Genomic DNA, 23,148 nt, shown 5'->3' with positions numbered 1-23,148 from the left:
ATAGATGGGGAGACAGGCTTGGTGGAGGAAAATGTGATTATAAATGCAGAGCTCTGTGCTAGGTTCCCTCAGGGGTGCGGAACAGAAATTTTTTTCATGATATCATGTAAAACGTTTTGAACTTCTCTCCCCGTATGTAGAAGGGGGTAATAAATATTACATAAGAGCCCCACACAGTGTCTGGCAGCTAATAATGGGCTGTAGGTATTCATTCTCTTTGTAATTTACAAAGAATTTCCTTGTGCGTCGTCTCGTTTGATCCTCACGACTACTCATATAAGATTTATTAGCACCATCTACATATGAGGAAAGAAGTTCAAAGCTCTCATGTAACTTGAGGAAGATCACACCTGTGGTCACTGGTGGACTGAGCTAAGAAGTGAAGTGTCCAGACCCCCAATCCCTCCCTCTCTCTGTGCCATTCACCAGTCAGCCATTTTTCCATCCATTTGATGATCCGTTTTTGCAAATAACTGCAATGAGGCAGTCAAGTCAGGGAGCTTTAAGGCATTGGATGCTCCGGGGGAGAGGGGAGGGAGCTTGATTCCATCTCAGGGTGACAGAAGCGCGAGCTGGGTTACCTCAGCAACAGTAAAGCCTCCTTCCTCCGTTCTGGCGATGGGAAATGAAGCCTCCACGTGATCGTCCCTAACAGGGAGCCTGGGTACCTGGTCCAGAACTGTCACGCACGCACGGTGACTCCAAGCGCACTTCTTTCGCCTTCTTTCCTGGGTGGCTGTGTGCACGTGGGCGCGCAGGAGAGAGTAGGAGAGGCTTGTCCTTCCCTCCTCCCCGCTTCCTCTCCCTCTCCCTCGCAGGCTCCCCCTTTCCCACCCTCCCTCCCCACCCATCAAGAAGCCGTCTTTTCATCATAATGACAGGCAGAAAGGTCTCTGGCAAGCATGTCCCCAAGGCACCACAGGGCCAGAGGGCATAAAATATTTAGCAGCCAGTGTTGACAAGAAATGGGCTTTAGGAAATTGAAAATTCCCCTGTCACTTTAGAGTAAACTGTGTTCTTGATGCAGCCGAAGGCAGCTGTGATGCGGTGCTCCGGGGAGTGCTGGGAAGTGTGAAGGGAGGCAGCCTAGCCGCTGGCGCTGGCGTTGCCTGGGGCCCCCTGTGCTGTGGGGCAGAGGGGGCGGGGCCGGGGGCGAGGGAGCACGCAGACCCTCGGAGCAGTGCAGCTGGCAGGGCCTGCTCCGTGCTGAGAAGGGCCCTGAGCTCAAGGGCCGGATGGAGGTGGCCACGTCTCATAGGTGTATTATCTTCTGGGATTTCTTTCCACCGTAGTCGACTCCCACATGCACATTGCAGGAAATATAAAAAATTTAAAATGACAAAGAAGAAAGTTAAAATTACCTCTCCTCCCAGTACCGGTTAACATTTCGGTATATAACCCTGGAGCTTTTAACCCCTGCTTCTGTGCATCATCTATCTGCTTTATTGTTGTCTGTCTTCCCCAGTTGGGATCACACTGTGCTTACTGTTCTGCAAACTGTTCTTTCCACTTAATACGTAGCAAACATTTTCCCATGTCACTAAATATCCATCTGTAACATCACATTTAACTGCTGCACCAAGTACGCTAACCTATGGGTGAACAAAGTGGACTATAATTTCTTCATCCAGGTCTCTGTCATTGGGCATCTGTGTTAGTTCCAGCCTTTCAGCATTATTAAAAATGGCTGTGATAAGCACCTCTGTAGTCAGGGGTGTACACGAGTAAATTTCTGGAAGAGAAATTGCTCACTGAAAGGTATAACATTTATTTAAATAAACCCCAAGTTGGACAGAATGTCAAGGACTTGTCAGGGGCTCAGGATCCTAAGGCAAAGAGTCCCCAGCAGTGGGGTGGATAAGGCAACTGCAGGCAGCAGCTGTCAGCCTACATGCATTGTGGCTGGACCTCTTGGGGAACACATTTGGCAAAGGGCTTCCCTTAGTGCCAGCACCTCCCAGGGCGAGATATTCAACATCCCAGCCTCCAAGGCCACCAAGGCAAGAAACAGCATCCTCACCTTAGACCTGCCAGGCTGCAGTCCCCTGTGTGCCCACCTGCAGGCCAGCCCCCTGTTATCCCTGCTGGCATCCCGGCCTGGCTCAGAGGAGGCGCAGACCTGGGGCCCGGGACCTCTGAACCCTCCATTCCCATAGCTGGCGTTGTTCATCTCTCCCAGGTGGACTTGTTCTCTGAGGTGCTAGAAACCATCATCCAAAGCAAGGTATCACCAACTTCAGTATGCGTGTGCAGGAGCCTCCGAGGGATTTTGTTGAAATGCCAGTTCAGATTCAGTAGGTTTGGGGTGGGGCCTGCCATTCTGCTGCACTGACCAGCTCTCAGGCGATGCCAGCACTCTCAGGCATCACCCTTGAAGGACAAAGATCCAGTTTTGGTTCCCAGGCACATATTAGGATCATCTAGAATGCTTTTGTGCCTTTGCCAGAGCCCCATACCCAGGGATCTAATTTAATTGATTTAATTTAATTGATCAGAGGTAGAATTTTAGCATCAATACTTTCTTAAATCACCATGGGTCCTTCCTGTGTAGCCAGATTTGAGAATCACAGGTCTGCACCTATGTCAGACAGGGGCCAGGGTTGCTTTCACTTTCCATCCCCAGCCCCTAGCCATGTGTTACTCCATGAACTCAAAGAACTGAGAAATCCTTTTTCATGCATTTAGCAGCAATTCATGTAAGATGTTTCTTAAGCCTCTAAATAACTTCTCCTTCAGCCTCCAGACTCCATCTGCCCTCCCCTCCCACCTCCATACCATTAGCTGCCATTCTTTGAGCACTTCCGGAGAGTCAGACCCTCAGTGCTATGGTCATTACTTATCTCACAGATGTGAATATTGAGGCTCAGAGAGGCAAAGTAACTTGCCCAAGGTTGTAAGCGGGGGGACTGGGATCTGAATCCCGGCCTGTCCGACTCCGAAGTCTCTCCTCTCACCTGCTCCTTTCGTCTGTTTGTTTGTTATCCCCTTCTTTGTGTTTCGTCAGTCTGACGTAGACCATCAGATGTCTCGGTGGGGCTCTCGCGTGGCTTCTGTCTGATCGGGGGCCGATGTCCACGGATGACGACAGGCGGCTGTGAGGGTCAGGCAGGACTGCCTGTGCTGGCGCTCGATCCCCTCTACACGACCCAGGGCTCCACGGGGTGTGGGGCGATCAGTGGCGGGCCCCTCGCCAGGCATCTGAGTGTCCGTGTTTCCATTCTCAGGTTCGCCTGGAGTGGCCCACAGACTTAGCCATCAGCCCGATGGACAACTCGCTCTATGTCCTGGACAACAACGTGGTCTTGCAGATCTCTGAGAACCACCAGGTGCGCGTCGTCGCCGGGAGGCCCATGCACTGCCAGGTGCCCGGCATGGACCACTTCCTGCTGAGCAAGGTGGCCGTGCACGCAACCCTGGAGTCGGCCACCGCCCTGGCCGTCTCTCACAATGGGGTCCTGTACATCGCTGAGACCGACGAGAAGAAGATCAACCGCGTCCGGCAGGTCACCACCAGCGGAGAGATCTCACTGGTTGCCGGGGCCCCCAGTGGCTGTGACTGTAAAAATGATGCCAACTGTGATTGTTTCTCTGGAGATGATGGTTATGCCAAAGATGCGAAGCTGAATATCCCATCTTCCTTGGCTGTGTGTGCTGACGGGGAGCTTTACGTGGCTGACCTTGGGAATATCCGAATCCGGTTTATCAGGAAGAACAAGCCTTTCCTCAACACCCAGAACATGTATGAGCTGTCCTCCCCGATTGACCAGGAGCTCTACCTGTTTGATACCAGTGGCAAGCATCTGTACACCCAAAGCCTACCCACGGGTGATTACCTGTACAACTTCACCTACACCGGGGATGGTGACGTCACGCTCATCACAGACAACAATGGCAACATGGTCAACGTCCGCAGAGACTCCACAGGGATGCCCCTCTGGCTGGTGGTCCCGGATGGCCAGGTGTACTGGGTGACCATGGGCACCAACAGTGCGCTCAAGAGTGTAACCACACAAGGACACGAGTTGGCCATGATGACATACCACGGCAACTCTGGCCTGCTGGCCACCAAGAGCAATGAAAATGGATGGACAACATTTTATGAGTAAGTATCAAGACCAGGCCATTTGGTGATTTTGTTTCATGGGTGCATTGTAGAATTAGAGGTAAACTGATGAAGTGTTCACTTATGGATGTTTTTTATTTTAATTCACTTGAGATGCAAACCATGACCTATTATATGTTCTGCATGTTAATAACCCAGAGGATTACTCCTACGAAGGACCATGGTGTGTTGGAAAAGGCGTGAGCTTTGACTTCAGAGAAGCTGGACTTGAATCCAGCTTTTCCTGTGGACTTAATCTCTCTAGGCCTTAGCTTCCACCTCTGTAAAACGGAAACCTTCCTCCATGGACTCTCTAGAGGGAGCTGACATAGATGGAAAATACTTGGTTAAGTGTCAGCATCTCCACATGACCACTATCCAGAAATGTGGCAATGGGAGAAGGAACAGTTACGTGTGAAAGAAATGTCCACATAATCCAAGTCCACATCTTTTTTTTTTAATTAGTTTATTTTTTATTGAAGGATAATTGCTTTACAGAATTTTGATGTTTTCTGTCCAGCCTCAACATGAATCAGCCATAGGTATACATATACCCCCTCCCTCCCGTCTCCCTCCCCGTCCCACCCCTCCAGGTTGATTCAGAGCCCCTGTTTGAGTTTCCTGAGCCGCACAGCACATTCCTGTTGGCTCTCTATTTTACATATGGTGATGTAAGTTTCCATTTACTCTTTCCATACATCTCACCCTCTCCTCCCTTCTCCCCCTGTCCATAAGTCTGTTCTCTGTGTCTGTTTCTCCATTGCTGTCCTGTAAATAAATCCTTCAGTACCATTTTTCTAGATTCTGTATATATGTGTTAGGATACGGTATTTATCTTTCTTTTTCTGACTCACTTCACAAGTCCACATCTTTATGATTCAAAACTTTTTCTTTCACTTTTAACATTTTGGATGGAATTTATGAAGTGCATTAGATGCCTCCCTTCTCATTTTACAGGCATAAATCTTTCTTTTATGAGTCAAGGTCATTAATAAGAAACAGGGCATTTGATGCTGCCATATTGATCTCAGAGAAACAGCAGTGTCTGGTCCTGAAGAAAGATATCAGCTCCCTGCCCTGGGATTGAACCTGGGTAACCTGGATTAAAACCAGGAATCCTAGTCACTAGAAAACCAGGGACTAGAGGCTAGAAGTAAAGTGGCCCTGACTCTTGCCCCAGTTTGAAAGCAAGTATGTTTCAAGGAGGCAAAAACTGTAAAAAACAGAAAGCTTGTTATTAGAGACACAGCATAATGTCTGGGAGAGCACACAGGAAAATAGTTTGTTTATCTAACTCAGAAGCAGTGCAGAGGTACACACCCAGCCAGAAAGGGTTTGGTCATCCTCTGTAATGAAGAGGAACGCAGTAAGTCGGAGAGACACACCTGGAGACAAGTGTGGGCGTCCTGAATGAGGAGGAGCACAGTAGGAAGGTGATTTAAATGACTTAATCTAGGATTGTCCTTCCGGGGTTTTGTTTACTTTTAACTGATTGTCTAGTTTCTTTCTTTACCCCTGACTGGTCCTAGGAGCGCCCCCCCAGGATGCCTTAGCACAACTTTTCGCTAAGGTGGATCCCGCCACAGAGGCCTGTGGGTGCGTATCCACACTTACAGGGTGGGGTCCCCTCCCTTTCCTCCCTTTCCTCCCTTTTGACCCCCAAGGAGCCTCCCTACGCTTGGGCACCTCAGGAGTGGGCCTCTTACTGCTTTAGTTTAGCAGAGCTCAGCTTTTGCCACTAGGTTTGTCCTTGGAGTGTCTGGGTGAGAACAAAGCTTGAATTTTACTCCACTCAACAAATAGCAGGTGTCTAGCCCGGGGGCCCATCTGTCTCCTACCTGGAAATGAAGCTAGTTCCCGGGAAATGCAGCTATAGACCCGTCCATTCCTGCCTGAAGTGATTCTAAATGGTTCCTTCCTTAGCTCCTGTGCCTAATCCTTAGTTTTATCACCTCCTCCCTCCACGTGGTGCTATCATATCATTGTTTCAGTCGTGGTGGCCGACTTCAGTAGCTCACTTCCCTTCTCTTCATCCAGGGGTTCTTAAATGGTGTAGTCAGAAAACCAGACATTCAGCTTATTATAATCCTCGCGAAAATTAAATATGTATGTATATCTCCAGGGTGTTCCTCTATGAGGTATTTTAATGAATAGACTTGTAACATCTATTTCTACTTAGATCCTTTTTTAGCTTCTTTTTGAGGTCTTAGCCATGTTCCACACAGCTGAGACTGTCAAATATTAGACAAGTACATGGGAGACAGGGAGAGAACTAGCCTCGCTGCCCATCACCGATGGGCTAGGAACTGTATTACTGCATTCCGGCCGCGAATCATCTCTGGAAGAAACAGACACTGAGGCTCAGAGAGGCTCATTTGTTCATCGTTGTCTAGTGAGACCTCACAGAACAGGGATCACAGCCCACGTCTGTCTGATACCAGAGCTCATGCTCCTGCAACTCTGCCCTGCTGCCTCGTGCAGAGTTTGTTAATCCCAAATCAACTTGAATCCTTGAACCCTAAGTTTTTCTCAACCTTGATAAAGCATCAGTTTCTCACAATCCTAGAGTCCCAAACAAAGGGAGCTATCATAGATTTTTGAATACAGTTTGCACCAAAAAATGTCACAGTGGTGTCTACAAAGTTCACTTTTTAAATTCCCTTCTCCAAACAGGCACCTTGTTAATTACAGAAGTAGAAAGACAAAGATCCAGGAAAACAGCAATTATCTTGATTAACTCATCAAAATGGAAATACATTAAATAATTCAATTTTCTCCCAGTTGCCCAATGGAAATCCCTTATACATTATTTAGCCAATACAGGGGTTTCTTTGTCAGAGCAAGTTGGTGCCCTCGATTCGTTCTCAAGGTCACTCCCTCTAATCGCAGACGGAATGCTTACACATCACTGCAGACATTACTCTCAACCAGCCCTGAAATTGAAAAGCATTTCCTACACTTCTACCAGCAAGGATCCCCTTCCCCTCTCCCTGTCTTCCTTGATGAAATTATACAGCCATATTTGATGGTTTATGAAAAAGGAAAAATAGCATTTGGAATTCCAAAGTATCTACTTCATAGCTATATTCAGAAGCAGAAGATAAAAGCCCCAAAAAGAAAAAAGTAAAAGTCACTTTTTTGAGATTCAACTGTGTACCAGGCTCTTTCCCACTTAATCTTCACAGCAACTTCAGATGGTAGAGATTATCAGTCCTGTTTTTTACAGGTGATTAAACCAAGGCACAGAGAGAGTAGGTAACTAGTCCAAAATCACACAGTGAGAACTTAAGAGAGCCAGAACACATGTCCGTGTTCTTTCAACTACACTGATTGGGTTCACCTAAATTCTATGTAACTTATCTGTATGTTAGGGACTAAAGTTGTATCTTTTTCATAGGGATAGTCTGGGGTTCAAATTTTCAGTAAGATAAAATATGGAAAACAATATCCGACTCATCATAGGTACTCAAATGATAGCTATTGGTATTGCTGTTATTATTATTTCAAGTAATATTAGTATTAGCATTTCAAGCAGTAGTACAAGTAATTGCAGAGGTGGTGTTTGGGCATGAAAGCAGCTGCGAGTCAGCTAATCAAAGAAACAGACCACAGTTGTAATTGAAGTTAGTAGAAATCAGAGGAGGGCTTCCCTGGTGGCTCAGATGGTAAAGAATCTGCCTGCAGTGCAAGAGACCCAGGTCCGATCCCTGGGTTGGGAAGATCCCCTGGAGAAGGGAATGGCAACCCACTCCAGCCTTCTTGCCTGGAGAATTCCATGGACAGAGGAGCCTAGTGGGCTACAGTCCATGGGGTGACAAAGAGTCAGACACAGCTGAGTGACTAACACACACACACACACACAGGAATTAGAGGGCAGATCAGAAGGGCAGACTCAGGTCTCAAGTCTGAGGGATGAAGGTATGAACCAGGAAAGGGGTCAGATTCCTGAGAATACCCAAAATGGACGGGAAAGAGGTATACAGAATGGGTCCAGGAAAAATGGTTCAATTCAGGTTGTGAACATAGCAAGGATACCAGATACTTATTTTTATTGGATATTTGCCATGTGATTTCAGGAGCAGGCTGACTTCCAGACCCATGTCTCAACCAGACAGAAATAATGCCTGACCTATCCCATTTTAGGGCCATTATGGGGATCAAAAAACTAAGTAAATGCTGAAAGTGAAAATACTTTCAACCTATGTTGCTCCCAAGAAGTTATGGTATAAAAATTATTATCATTATGGTATTTCTCAACACAGATTTGGACAGATTTTGCCAGTGCACATTGCTCCAGCGAATTTCCTACTTCTAGGTCCAAGAGGCAGCTTAATGGATTCCAAACCAAAATGCTCTAATACTTTAAAAAAAAAAATCAGCCCAGGCTTGCCTATAACACTGGCTATTACTGAAACAAATTTTAAGTTGGCTTTATCGACCCTCTCAACAGATTAATACATCTAACATAAACATCTCACATGTCAGAGCAAGCAGCCTGACTTAAAGTGTTTATAATTCTGGGGAATCAAGGATCCTTTTCTTCCCTCAACCCAAAGATCTGCCGGTCGGAAACCTAAAAGGGGTCTGTAATGCTTTCATCTCTAGCATGTGGCAGCATTAATTGCAGACTTGGGCTCCTGGGTTGGTGGCATTTGCTGGCTAAGAAAATGGCCTGACAAGAAGAGGCAGGTTCCAAAATTGCCTTATTAGATGGGCGTGAGTAAGTTTCATAGGGGAAGTGGCTCTGGCACCCAGAGCCCTGTGACAGCTTCCGTCATCCTTATGCTCAAGCTATCTACCCTGAGACCCTAACTAATGCCTCTCTGTACACGCTTGGGGCTTGCCAACCAGGAGGTGCTCAGTAACTATTTTACAAGTGAAATTTACATTCAGGAGGGAAGGGAAATCGAGAAGGGAAGGGAAAAAAAACATGCTGTCCTGAGAAAAATATGAGGTTTACATCGCAGCTATAGTACTGCCAGTGCTCCTAGCCGGAAACAGAATTCAATTCAAATGGTTCCAGTGAAGAGACTTGGCTTCCCATTTTTGCTTGAGGATATAAGAGCCAGGAAAAGCGTTGTTCCCATCCTTACAATGAAAATAAGCCAGACACATGGCAAATGCATGAGTTTTCCTTGAACTTCTCTGAGGTCACAGGGCAACCAAGTGGCCAGGTCTTCTACAGAGTGTCACATCACAGACAAGATGTGGGTGCCAGCTTCCCTGGGGCGGTTGCAACTAGTCGCTGGGAAAAAAAGTGTTCAGCTTGGGGAATTTATGAAGACTAAATGTGTCCTGGCCGGAGAGTATGTAGCCCTTAGAGGCTGCAGAAATTGGGAGCGTCCACATTCTCTAAAACTTTTCTCCACAAACCCCAGCAGGTACTACAAAAAAATAAGTAGGAAAATAATCTGTTGTGGTAGACCTGGAGGAGGGATAGGGCAGCTGCTGAGGGAGGGGGCACAAATTTCTGCCTGCGTCACTCAGACCCTTCTCACCTGATCTCCCATATGGAACAAAAGCCTCAATCTGTGGAGAGGACAGTGAACAGGGCCTATTCTACCTAGGCCCTAAGGAAAAACAAAAACATTCTGACTACTGCTGGAAGAGGAGTAATGGGCCCCAAAGAATAGCCTGAAAGGGACAGGAGCACTGAAGAGGCCACACTCCTGAGACTCAGGGATACATGCAGATACTGATATAAGACTGAGGCTCAATGAGAACAAGAGAGAATTCTCTCAAGCTTCCCACCCACCACTGCTAGCTAAAAAGCTAAACATAAGCATGAAAAGCGGAATACTACTGGGAAGGAGATAAGAAGGATACAAGAGCCTAAATAAAGACCCTTTCTGAGGCTGGGCACAAAGATGGGACCTAAAACTGAGAATAGAATAGGCACATTGGGAGAAAGAAAAAAAAAACCCTCTGGCAAACTAGTTTCACACACTAAATACAAGATATTGCTGGAGGAATGTAAAGCCTGTGATGCATTAAGGTTAGCCGTAGAAATAACACATTTCAAAGCCAGCCCAAATCCTAACTGAATTAACTTAAACTCTCTCACTAAAGTGCAAGCAGGAGAAAACTCATACCCCAAATCTACTACCTCAGTCTCTACTGTGCTACACAAGATGTCACACTTTCAACTGAATCTACAAAAAGGCAAGAAAAAGCAGCACTCTCCCAGGAGATAAAGATATCATCAGAAGAACACTCAGATGTGACACAGATGTTGAAACTGTCTCTCAGGAATTTAACAAAAATTATGTTGGGAATTCCCTGGTTGTCCAGTGGTTCGGACTCTTCATGCTCACTATGAAGGGCCCGGGTTCAACCCCTGGTCAAGGATCTAATATCCTGCATGCCAGGCAGCCAAGATAAAAAACTGTGGTGAAAAAGGTGGACAATGTGCAAGATCAGATGGATAATTTCAGCAGAGAAATGGAAACTGTAAGAGAGAATCAATTGGAAATGCTAGAAATGAAGAACACAGAGGTGAAAATTGTCTTTTATGGGCTTATCAGTAAAGTTGAGACAGCTGAGGAAAGTAGATAGCTCAATAGAAATTATCCAAACTGAAACACAAAGAGGAAAAAAAGAAAAAATATAGAACAGGGCATCTAAGAACTGGGAGACATCTACTGCTCTAGTATATACATTTAATTAGAATTCCAGAGGAAGAAAGAAAGAACAAGGCAGGAAACACATTTGAGGAAATAATGGTTGAGAACTACCCATGTGTAATTAGACACCAAAACCACAGACCAAAATCTCAGAAAACACCATGCAGAATAAGTACATACACACCCATAGATATCTATGCATATCATATTCAAACTGCTGAATACAAAAGAAAAAGAGAATCCTGAAAGCAGTGCCATACAGGGCTTTTTTTTTTTTTTTTTTAACAGAGGAGCAAAGATAATCACAGCAGACTTCTCATCAGAAGAAGAAATTTGAGAAATACCTATAAACTAGAAAACAGAAATGCTGAAAGAAAGAAAAAAGACATCTGTCAACCCAGATTTCTATATCCTGCAAAAAAAAAAAAAAAAAAAATCTTTCCAATGAAAAAATGGTATAGAGTTATAGGCAAGAATAAGGGAACGAAGGAAGGATGATGAGGCAGCCAGGCTCTAAAAACGCTGAACAACCATTACCAACCCTCAGGCTGAAGGGCAAGGCAGGGAAGTAACAAGATATTGCTACTAAGCCCAGTGGGAGTTGCAGCCATGTAGAAGGCATCTGGTAGGAGCGATAATTTGGGGTGGATGCATCCATTATTAGAAATACGGGACCAAAGGAGGTAGAGAGTAGGGAAACTTCCCCTCTTGACCTGCAGTCTCTTACCACTGCCTACCATTGGCTGTACCCAACCAGAAGCAAGCCCGCAAAGGCGGCCCCAGGGATACAGTCTGCAGAGGTCAGCCTGTCAGGGCACAGGGAGGGGTGGAAAGTGAATCTGAGGAGGGAGCAGAGAATAAGCAGCACAGCCACTGACTGGCTCTGACACTGTTCACATAAATGGCAGAGCAGCCAGGGTTCAATCCCAGATCTACCTAAGAACTTTCTAGCAGATGCATGGCCTCAAATATAACATCAATGAGAGAGAAGACCTACGGAGGTAGGGTGGGCCAGCTCTTGGAAATCCTAAAGGCTACAGTTCATTATTGGAGTTAAATCTATGGGAAATGGGCAGCAAGGACAAATTTTTATTGCAGAGCCAACAAGGAGCCTGCCTCTGTGCAGTTTTGGAGTAGTTACTAGTTTAGTAATGCCACTCTGTTATAGAGACCTGAGGTCAAGGGATCTGTGGGTGTGCATGGGCTGTGAACTGTAATTATTCACAGAGAATACAGTGGCCATTTCCTCTTGTTGATGATGGTGGTGTTTGGAACAATCATTAGATGAAAGTCCTAAAAAAGCAAATCTTTATTTTCCAACTAAAAAGTGCCCAATCAGCAAAAAGTTAACTATCAGAAAGGCAATGTGGCATTTTCCTCACCAAGCACATGTAGTGAAGTGGATCAAGATGTGAAGTATTGAGTGTGAAGAAGAAACGCTTGCAGTATGTGTGAAGATAGCTTCTAGTGGTCCTCTTCTGACAGCCAAGTTTGCAACCATGGCTATGAATCTATGAATCTTCTGTGTGTGTTCTTTCTCTGTAATCCAAAGATGCTTTGGAAAAACAAGTCAAGAAAAGTTGGTGGGGGGAAAATAGTGAGAAACCAATCTCCTGCCTGTCTCCATCACAACCCCAGGTGGGGGCTGAGCCTCACTGTAAAGTTAACTGTAGTGGAAGCAAAGAAAAGTATCTCAAAGAGAAAGCTGTCCATCTTGTCTACACACTTCAGAGTTCCAAGCACAATCTTTTCTTTAACATAGTTGAACACAAAGGTTTTGATTTGTAACAGCACCACCTTTCCGGGAAGCTTGATGAAAGAACACAGGCTTTAAGATCAGACAGACCTGACAGAAACTATATGCCTCTGTTAGCCACGTGATCTTAAGCAAGTTAGTTATCTTTTCTGAGCCTCAGTTTCATTGGTTGTGAAATGATGATAATCATGTTCACCTCCAAAGATGGCTGTGAGCACAGTGCTCAATACCTAAAATGTACTATATGAATATTAGTTACCTTTCCCTTCCTCGCACAGAAGGTGAGGGGTAACAGGGGTGGAGTTCTTAGTTATTCTCGTGCTAGGTCTTGAAAAAAACAACAATACCTACTATTCATTCACTCGTCCAAGAAATATGTACTGAGTGCCTTTTACGTGCTGGGTCCTGCAACAGGCACGAAGAATACAAAGTCCCTACCTTCATGGAGCTTATATTCCAGTGGGAAAAGAGACAGCAAACAGGTAAGCAAGTAAACAAGATGCAAAGTGAAAACAGTAAAATAAGATAATGCAGGGGTCCCCAACCTCCAGGATCTAATGCCCAGTGACCCAAGGCAGAGCTGATGTATTAGTAGTAGAAATAAAGTGTATAATCTGTGAAACATGCTTGAACCATCCTGAAACCATCCCCTGCCCCCAGTCTGTGGAAAAGCTGTCTTCCACAAAACTGATCCCTTGTGCTGAAAAGGGTGGGGACCGCTGATTGATGTGATCAAGATGGGAGGACCCATCAGAAAGGGTGACCAGAGAAGGCCTTGCTGACATAATAGCATTTGAACTAAAACGTGAGTAATAAAAGGAACTAGCCCTATCAAGGTTAGAAGGAAGAGCATTCCCAGCAAAGGAAGCAGTCAGCATGAGCACCCCAAGCCTGGTTTGCACTCAGCATGTTCAGAAGCAAATGGAATGGAAGGCAGAAAGTATGAAGGAATAGGCTTCAAGGTAAAGTTGGGAAAAGCAGGGAAAAAAAAGAATGAGCAGATCATTCCACCTACACTCACTCATTCACATTATTGAGCATCTACTCTATGGAAAATCCTTCAAGAGATGGGAATACCAGAACACCTTACCTGCCTCCTGAGAAGTCTGTATGCCGATGAAGAAGCAACAGTCAGAACTGGACATGGAACAACAGGCCAATTCCCAAATTGGGAAAGGTGTATGTCAAGGCTGTATATGGTGACCCTCCTTATTTAACTTATATGCAGAGTACATTATACAAAATGCCGGACTGGATGAAGCACAAGCTGGAATCAAGATTGCTGGGAGAAATATCAATAAACTAGATACGCAGATGACAGCAGTCTTATGGCAGAAAGCGAAGAAGAGCTAAAGAGCCTCTTGATGAAAGTGAAAGAGGAGAGTGAAAAAGTTGGCTTAAAGCTCAACATTCAGAAAACTAAGATCATAGCATCTGGTCCCGTCACTTCATGGCAAATAGATGGGGAAACAATGGAAAGAGTGACAGACTTAATTTTCTTGGGCTCCAAAATCACTGCAGATGGTGATTGCAGCCATGAAATAAAAAGACGCTTGCTCCTTGGAAGAAAGTTATGACCAACCTAGACAGCATGTTAAAAAGCAAAGACATTACTTTGCCAACAAAGGTCCATCTAGTCAAGGTTATGGTTTTTCCAATAGTCATGTACGGATATGAGAGTTGGATGTGAGAGAAAGCTGAGCAATGAAGAACTGATGCTTTTGAACTGTGGTGTTGGAGGAGACTGTTGAGAGTCTCTTGGACTGCAAAGAGATCCAACCAGTCCATCCTAAAGGAAATGAGCCCTGAATATTCGTTGGAAGGACTGATGCTGAAGCTCCAATACTTTGGCCACCTGATGCAAAGAACTGACTCATTGAAAAAGACCCTGATGCTGGGAAAGATTGAAGGCAGGAGGAGAAGGGGAGGACAGAAGACAAGATGGTTGGATGGCATCATCGACTTGATGGACATGAGTTTGAGCAAGCTCCAGGAGTTGGTGATGGACAGGGAAGCCTGACATTAAAAATATTGAGACTATAAAATGCATATAAAGAAGCAACTAAAATCCCCTGTAATTCTAGCTCCCAGAGATAGCTGCTGCAAACATTTTTGTGAAATTCCTTCCTGTTCAAATTTCCAGCAGCCACAAAGGACTAAAAAGCACACCAGTTGAGTCGGACACAACTGAGCAACTGAACTGAACTCTATGCCAGGCCCTCCCCTAAGTTCTAGGGATACACCAGTGACCGAACAAAGGTGCTTCCCTCAGAGAGTTGACAGTCTAGTAAGGGCGATCTCATGGGGTCCTGCAGGCGCTGAAAGGAACTGGCATTGAAATATGTTACCTTGCTTGACCTTCACAGTATCTCCCTGAGACAGGTATTGTTACCCATGTCTTACAGAGGAGAATTCAGAGACACACAAGGGTTATGCTATATAACCTGCCTGAAATAATACCATCTGTGGCGGGGGTTGAATGGTTAGCAGGGAAGCAGAACTGAGTGCCTGCCCTCTAGGGTTGCATTGCTGGCAAGTGTAGAGCCTAGATTCAAAACCTAAACCATCTGACTTCAAGGACCTTCCCACACTGACCTGTTCCTTCAGTTATTCTGCAATAGAAAGGAAGAACATTGGCCAGTAATTTAAGTAAAGCTGCAACAGATGTATCTAAGCCATTGTCCAGAAGTTGTCCCTCATGGGGCTGGAATCCAGACCCTGCAGATAGAGAGACCTGTCTCCAGCGTCCTGCTGGGAAGCACCCGCATCCTTTCCCTTAGCAAATGGGTACCAGGAAGAGAGAGGGATGCACCTAGGCAGCCATAGGGCAAAGGTCAAGGTCCAGAGAATGGGTAGCCCCAGCTCCTCCCCACAGAAGCACGGCTTCAGATGGGATAATCACAGGAATTGATCAGGTGGCAGAGAGAGTCAGTGGCCTTTCTCAAGCTCCAGAAAGCAGTGAAATGAGTGAATAAGAGACAAGAAAATTCTATAAATGGGCTGTGCCGTTTGATGTTCATTTAATTAAGACATTCAGTCCTTCTAATGGAAAATATGAAGAGTGGAAATTACTGCTTTTTGGCCATCTCCTAGAAAGCCAGATCTTGACAGCATCCGGCCTTTTCATCATATCATCTTCAGGCTCAATTTAATTATGTATTACGGGCCACCTTCAATAATAATTACAATTGTCTGCCTTTATGCAAAGCCTCTTTCTAGCCTGGAAGCTAAAGCTCTGGGGAGATGCCTGCAGAGATTGCTCAAGTATCATTTAGTGAAAGCGGTTGTTTCCATATTTGTGCGTTCAGCAGGTGCTCACCAGGGACCTACTGTGTGTCAGGCCTCTCTAGGTCCTGCAGCGGGTGGCCTGTGAGTGAATCATGGTCTCTCTTCCCTGAAGAAGCAGGAAAGAGGCCTTGCACACGCAATCCTACATTCATTTATCTATTCGGCCACCATCCCCGGCTCATATTCTCTCTCCCAGCCCCCATGCTAGGGAAGCTGAGATGAACCGAAGGCCAGTCCTCCAGGGTCCCATGGCTGGCAGATGCTGTCATCCAGATTCCCAGCCTGTCTGTCTGACCTCACAATCCTGTCCTGACTCAGGTGCTCCGAGGCCAAAGCAGGAGACAGGTTGTCCATCAGCTGTTGTGATGCAGGGGGCACATTCCAGAGGATCACTGGGAGAAGAAGGGATGGGGAGACCAGTAGGTGGTGGCATTTGAGCAGGGCTTTGATAGAAGTAGCATCAAGGTGACATGAAATTCTCCAGGCAAGAATACTGGAGTGGATAGCCATACCTTTCTCCAGGAGATCTTCCATACTAAGGGGTCAAACTCAAGTCTCCTGCATTGCAGGCAGATTCTTTACAATCTGAGCCACCAGGGAAGCCCAGTGAATAATCTATCAAGTCAAAATTGTAAGACTCCAGAACTCCTTTTTAAGTATTTTGCACGGTGTAATAAAATCTTTTTTATCCAGATAGGCCAGGAAATTAGATTAATAAAGAGTGTGTACATGGATCATAGGTGTTCAAAGAACCTGACTAGAACAGCATACCCATCCCGTGAAACTGTCAGACTGAAACCGATCTTCCTGTTACCTTCCAAGATGACTGGGGATCTGACAGCACTCAGCTTACTCATAGACTGCAGTTAAAGGGACAGAATGGGGTTTTTGTTGGGAGGGGGGGTATAGAGAGCAGGGAGTCTTGATTTGGGGCTCAAAAATTGGGGATTCTGTAGTCATATTTGGCCTACAGGTTGTTATTGGCAGATGTCCTCTAAATGACATACTTCTAAAATTACCAGCAATTTAAAAAGTCCTCTTCCCCAAGGTGGCCATGCTCATGAGGCATTACTTGCCTTGTCACAGCACTTTTCTTTTCTTCTTCTTTTTATTAATGTATGTATTTGGCTGGGGTCTTACTTGCAAAGCTGGCAGACTCAGTAGCTGTGGCGCACGGGCTTAGTCGCCCCGGGGTATGTGGGGTCTTAGCTCCCTGACCAGGGATGGAACCCACGTCCACTGCATTGCAAGGCAGATTCTTTACCACTGGACCACCAGGGAAGCCCCGTCATAGCACTTTTCTAATGATGAAAATCATCCGTGTTAATTATTAAAAATATTGAGACTATAAAATGCATATAAAGAAGCAACTAAAATCCCCTGTAATTCTAGCTCCCAGAGATAGCCGCTGCAAACATTTTTGTGAAATTCCTTCCTGTTCAAATTTCCAGCAGCCACAAAGGACTAAAAAGCACACCAGCCTCTCCCAGAATTAAGGGGAGCAAAGCTGTGGGCTCCTCCAGGTGAGAGAGGCCTTAAGACAGACAGTCCAGATCTTTAACCCAAGACTGCCCACAGCGGTCTTTCAGAGTCATGCCCTCACCCTCTCTGAGAGGCACTCTGCACTTCTCACCCTCCATTCCAGGTCAGGCCTCGCCGCTGCTCTCTGCTGAGCCAGACTGACCTTCCCTTAAAAGAACCTGACTTGGTACAAAGAGAGAAAAATGAGAGAATCATGACAGGAAACAGTTTTCCAAATCCTTTAACTGCCTCTGAAAGTGAAACTTGCTCAGTCGTGTCCGACTCTTTGCAACCCCATACATCCGCACAGCCTTGCCCCACCCAACCCCCAGGCCTGAGGTTTATGGTTGCAACCCCTGCTTTTCTTGCCATCACGGAAAGGGCATCCATTCGCCTTCCTCAGACCTCAGCACCAAAGATTCAGCTCACCCAAAGCCCCTTGGCTCTCCCCCTAAAGTCAGTCTTGAGTCAAGGACTGGGCTTCACCAACACCTCCTCTGTGGCAGACTGTGCCCGGGACTGTTATCAGTCCGTGATCAGTACCAGCCAGCCATGGGGACAGAAAGAGTGGGCGGATGGCAGAACCCATGCAGCATCCAAATCTGACCTTGAGCAGAAAATTGCTCAGCGAAGCCCTGCCTGGTCTCACCTACCAAGTCTCACCTGAAACCATAGGAGCTACAGGGCCCCAGGGGCCCATCAGGAAGCCAGGCCCAGCTGAAGGAATCAGGAGAAGAAGAGCCAGGATGGAGCTAGACTTTCAGGCCTTTCATTTCACCACAGTTAAAACCCTTTTCTCTGGCACCCAGAGAACAGCTTTACCCCAGTAGTAAAAGCTGAGCAGGAAAAGAAGTCCAGCGGGAGACCCAGAGTACACGAGGGAGACATCCACAGCTGAACCCATGCTGCAGGCTTGAGCCTGAGTAGAAGTCAGAAACATTGGCACCTGGGTGAAGAACTTTATGCCCGTTCACCTGCGTGTGTGCTAAGTTGCTTCAGTCGTGTCCAACTCTTTGTGATCCCGTGGACTGTAGCCTGCCAGGTTCCTCTGTCCATGGGATTCTGCAGGCAAGAACACTGGACTGGGTTGTCATGCCCTCCTCCACGGGTCTTCCCCACCCAGGGATCGAAGCTGTGCCTCCTGCATTGGCGGGCAGGTTCTTTACTACCACCTGAGAAGCCCATCCCCATTCACATACAAGTGCAGAAAGGCTCTTCAAACCTGCCTGTTAGTAGCCAACTCCCTGCCATCTGCCAGCCTCTCTGTAGCAGGTAGGAGAGCACACGCCATGGCCACATGCAAATAGGTGGTCTGGAAACACTCTCTGAAGACAGAGAAGCAAGTGTCGGCTTGCAAGCAGAGAGATCTAAGTTCAAATTTCGACTCTATCACACTTAGCTGTGTGACCTGGAACGAGTGACTTCCCTTTCTGAGTGTCCTCCAAAAAAGGGCTAATATGTGTCTTTTAGACTAGTTGTAAGGGTTAAGGGAAAGAATATATGAAAAGCACTAGCACCGTATCTGAATGCCGTATTGTGGGTGTTGAATAATTTTAGGTTATTTCTTTTATCATCAGGAGAATGGGAGAGAGAATCAAATTCACTTGTGATGCTTTAGAAAGACCACACCAGAGCAAAGCTGTGGGTTTTGAGCGCTGCTTGGTGCCAGATGTGAAATCCAGATGTGAAGAGGCTGCAGGAGCCTATCTGTGTAGCCTGCTTCTTTGGCAGCAGAATTCTGGTCTGAATTCAGAGGCCCCTTTTCCCAGGCTCTGTGGCTTCCTAGGAAGCCCCATGTCTAGTGCTGGTTGGGAGAAACCTGTTTAACCAGTTCTTGTGTTGGGGGGACAGGGAGGTTTGAGAAGGTATTCATGCATCCACTTTGACTCCTTGCCTCTGGGAGTCGCCCAGCTCTAAGACTGGATCATCCATCTCAGGGGTGTGTGTGTGTGTGTGTGTGTGCGTGCGCGCATATGCACATGCTAAATCGTGTCCAGCTCTTTGTGGCCCCATGTGAACTGTATGTAGCCCGCCAGGCCCCTCTATCCATGGGATTCTCCCGGCAAGTATACTGGAATGGGTTGCCACTTCCTGCTCCGGGAATCTTGCTGACCCAGGGATCGAACCTGAATCTCTTAGGTCTCCTGCATTGGCAGGCAGATTCTTTACCACTAGCGCCACCTGGGGCACCATCATCTGGCTCTTAGTGAGTGAGTATTAGCTCATAGCAACAGGGCACTTCCACACATTGCTCACAGGAATCCTGGAGGGTGGGGAGAGCATCTCCACTCTACAGAATTAGGAAAGGAAGACTCAAGAGAGAGAAGCTGTCTGCCTGCAGTTGAATATCAGCAGGTGGAGTTGTGTCCAAAGAGATGTTGGAGACATGGAAATGTATCTGAGCAGAAAGAAAAGTGGAACATAAAAAACCATGGCATGAACATGCCAAGCTCCAGCAATAGCACCATTATATCTCTGTTACTCAGAGCCACCCCTTGGTTTTCAGGTATGACAGCTTTGGCCGCCTGACAAATGTGACCTTCCCGACCGGCCAGGTGAGCAGTTTCCGAAGTGATACAGACAGCTCAGTGCATGTCCAGGTGGAGACCTCCAGCAAGGACGACGTCACCATAACCACCAACCTGTCTGCCTCAGGTGCCTTCTATACACTGCTGCAAGGTAAGCCAGCCAGGGGACTGGGGACTTGGAGACAGTGGGGTGGGGAGGCCCCCTTTGGAGAAGGATGACACGAGAAACAAGCTGCTACTACTGCAGCTGCCCAAGAACAGAAAAGCATGACAACTGGATTCTTGCTGTATCATCACCTGATTTGCAAAACACACCAGCCTGAGCCCTGTAGAGTCTCTCCCACAAGCTTCAGAGTAATATTTCATTGTCTCATCCCATTATCAGCAGAACAAAGGGTAGAGAATCCATTAGCTGCTAATCCAGGTGACCTCGCTATTCTGCCATTCCAGTGGCTCCCAGATTAAAGACTGACTCTCACTCTGGTGCCTGGCGAGGACAAAGGACAAGAATAATTACACCTAATTATGAAAGGGATTTGGGCCTTGGAGAAGGCCTCCCTGAAACTTGGGTGAGAGTGCCTTGTCCCTCTTCTAGGACTCTATGGAGAAGAGTCCCTTTTCTGCGTCCATCAAATAAACCCTGCTATGAGTTGATCTTTTAGCTTCAGATAAATCACAAAGAAGTAATCTTGCTGTGAATTGCTTGCCACGATTGTTCTCACGGGGCGTGGTGACCCAAAGTGGAGCTTGTAGTTTTGTTGGACTTAGTAAGCAAGAAAGAAAAGAAGGGGTCACTAGGGAAAGTCTTATTTGATGTTTTTCCCTGGCATACTCCCCAAAGCTTTGACACAAAGCCATAAAAAGAGTCTTGGTCTGAGAGTCAGAGCCCCAAATTCTAGTCCTGACTCTGTCACCCCATCACCGTGGCCCTCAAGTTTCTACTCTGGGGAAAGAAAGCAAGCTAGAGCCATGTTGAATGGTGCCCGGCAGTTCCAGGGCAGACATACCGGGCCCCTGCACATGCTGTACCAGCTCCGGAGTGGACTGGGTGGAGTCACTCTTCTCTGATCCTCAGTTTCTGGGTCTGGGAAATGGGGCTAAATTACAAGTCCTGCTTCCTAGGGCTGCTCAGACAGTTTCTTCAGACAACAAACATAGAGGGACTGGCATGGGCCAGGCACATAGTACTGCTTAGGAAGTACTTGTTGGATTAATTAACTAATTAACAGGCACTTTGATTTACCGTAAGAGAATAACCATGTATTTCCACAACCATTTTTACCCCAACTGTAGTCCTATGCCTTTAACAAAACTCAAAGAACAGTATCAGTTTCCAGTCAAAGAAAGAGAAATCAAGCCCTGGAATTCCTTCTTCACCAAACACCTTTAGCAGTGGGTTGGGACAGACCCTAGGTATTTATTCCTGAGAAAAGGAACCAATTCCTAGCCAGCCAGGGTTCTGACTGACCAAGGATGAGAGGGCAGCTGATGACACACAAACATCTCATCCTTCAAACCTGTTTTCTTCCCTGTGGTTAAGAATTGCCTCCTCTGCTCCATACGTCTAAGCCGGATTGCAACATTTTTCTCAAAAGTTAAAGCAGGCCGGCCGTCTAATATTTAGACAACTTTTAAAAATTCAAAAGTGACACATCTCCTCAGTTTTTAAATGTAGCATCAATTTAATAACAACTTTTCATGTGGAGGGGGCCGGGAGATGCACTGTTCAAAATCCATACGAGGACTTAAGACACATTCCAATTTCAGAAACATTAAAATGTCAAAAGTCCATCTTGAAATCCAGGAAAGCTGATACCTCTCTCTCCTCTTTGCTACCTCTGCCAAGCTCTCTTTCCTCATTTCGTACCAGACTCAGATGCTCGGTTTTGCAGCCGCTTCAGTAGAGTCTTTGTCAAAAAAGCTCGTTCGGTTTCATCTTATGTCTGAACTATAGGAAGAAATAAGAAGCAGCTACTAATGAGCAGCAGCCTTGGGAAGTCACAGCTCACATTAAACGGGGATCGTTTGAGATGGGGCCTCTGCAGATGCTGTTCCATCCGCAGGCACCGTTAATGGACATATGTGGATTCAGCAAGGAACAGCTTTAAAAGATAAATTGACACAGGCTTTTTCACTGTTCAAAGGGAGTAAAATACAGATTGTCACTGAATAATGCATGGCAAGTTTGAGGCAGATTTTAGAATTCTGCGTGTGTGGGAGAGAGAAGGGGAGAAAGATGGTGGGGGGAGGGAAGATTCACACACACACTTCCTCACAGGGAAGATTCAGTGAGGGTTCCCTACAGAAACCACTGTATCCTCATTGCTTGACACAGCCCAGTGTATATTTAGTCTGATCCAGCAAATGTTTACTGAGCACACGCAATAATAACAACAATAGCTATCACTTTGAGCACTTATTCTGTGTGAAGTATATGTTTATTATTTCATATTCATTGTCCTTTTTAAATACAACGACACTCTGAGGTATGATGAATATCTCCATTTTTCCAAATGAAGATAATGAGGCATCAAGAGCTTAAGTGGCTTATCCAAAGTCACACAACTAGTAGGTATTTGGACCCAGACAAATGGGCTCTGGGACATATTCTCTTAAGCATGAATCTACAGGGAAAGGGGAGCTATGGAAGGACCATGATCGGTACTAGAAAAGTTCACTCTGACAGGTGTGTGACTTGGATCAGAGAAGATGGAGAGAAGATGATGAAAGGTAGACGTGACAGTGACCAGCACAGCGCACGGCACACACAACTAGTGATCACTAACATTTACGTAACACACACTAGAGCCTCAGCGCCCTTCTCAGATCCTCATAGTCATCATCCCACTTAATCCCGAGAGGTAAGAGTACAGTTATTATCCCAAATGAACAGATAAAGAAACAGAGGCCTGAAAGCTTAAGGGATTTGCCCAAGGTCTTGCAGGAAGAGAGCAGCAGAGGTAGGACTTGAGTCCAGGAGGTCTGGCTCCAAAGTCTGTGCTCTTAATCTCAGTGCAGTAGTGCTTTTCACTATTCACTAGGTTATGACCAACCTAGATAGCACATTAAAAAGCAAAGACATTATTTTGCCAACAAAGGTCCATCTAGTCAAGGCTATGGTTTTTCCAGTAGTCATGTATGGATGTGAGAGTTGAACTGTAAAGAAAGCTGAGTGCCGAAGAATTGATGATTTTGGGCTGTGATGTTGGAGAAGACTCTTGAGAGTCCCTTGGACTGCAAGGAGATTCAACCAGTCTATCCTAAAGGAGGTCAGTCCTGGGTGTTCATTGGGAGGACTGATGTTGAAGCTGAAACTCCAAAACTTTGGCC

At 46.1% G+C, this 23,148-nt stretch overlaps 1 protein-coding gene across 1 annotated transcript in view; it reads left to right on the top strand.

Moving 5' to 3' along the window:
• TENM4 (teneurin transmembrane protein 4) overlaps positions 1 to 23,148 on the top strand; it is a 759,511-nt gene that overhangs the window by 711,129 nt on the left and 25,234 nt on the right. Inside the window, exons 26-27 of the mRNA XM_061168374.1 lie at positions 3,225 to 4,102; positions 19,797 to 19,969. Of these exons, the coding sequence (XP_061024357.1) occupies positions 3,225 to 4,102; positions 19,797 to 19,969 (1,051 nt within the window). The remainder of the gene's footprint in view (positions 1 to 3,224; positions 4,103 to 19,796; positions 19,970 to 23,148) is intronic.

This window comes from Dama dama, chromosome 2, assembly GCF_033118175.1.
Source record: "Dama dama isolate Ldn47 chromosome 2, ASM3311817v1, whole genome shotgun sequence".
NCBI lineage: Eukaryota > Metazoa > Chordata > Mammalia > Artiodactyla > Cervidae > Dama > Dama dama.
The sequence above is the reverse complement of the archived record's forward strand: the minus strand, read 5'-3'. Positions and strand labels throughout refer to the sequence as shown.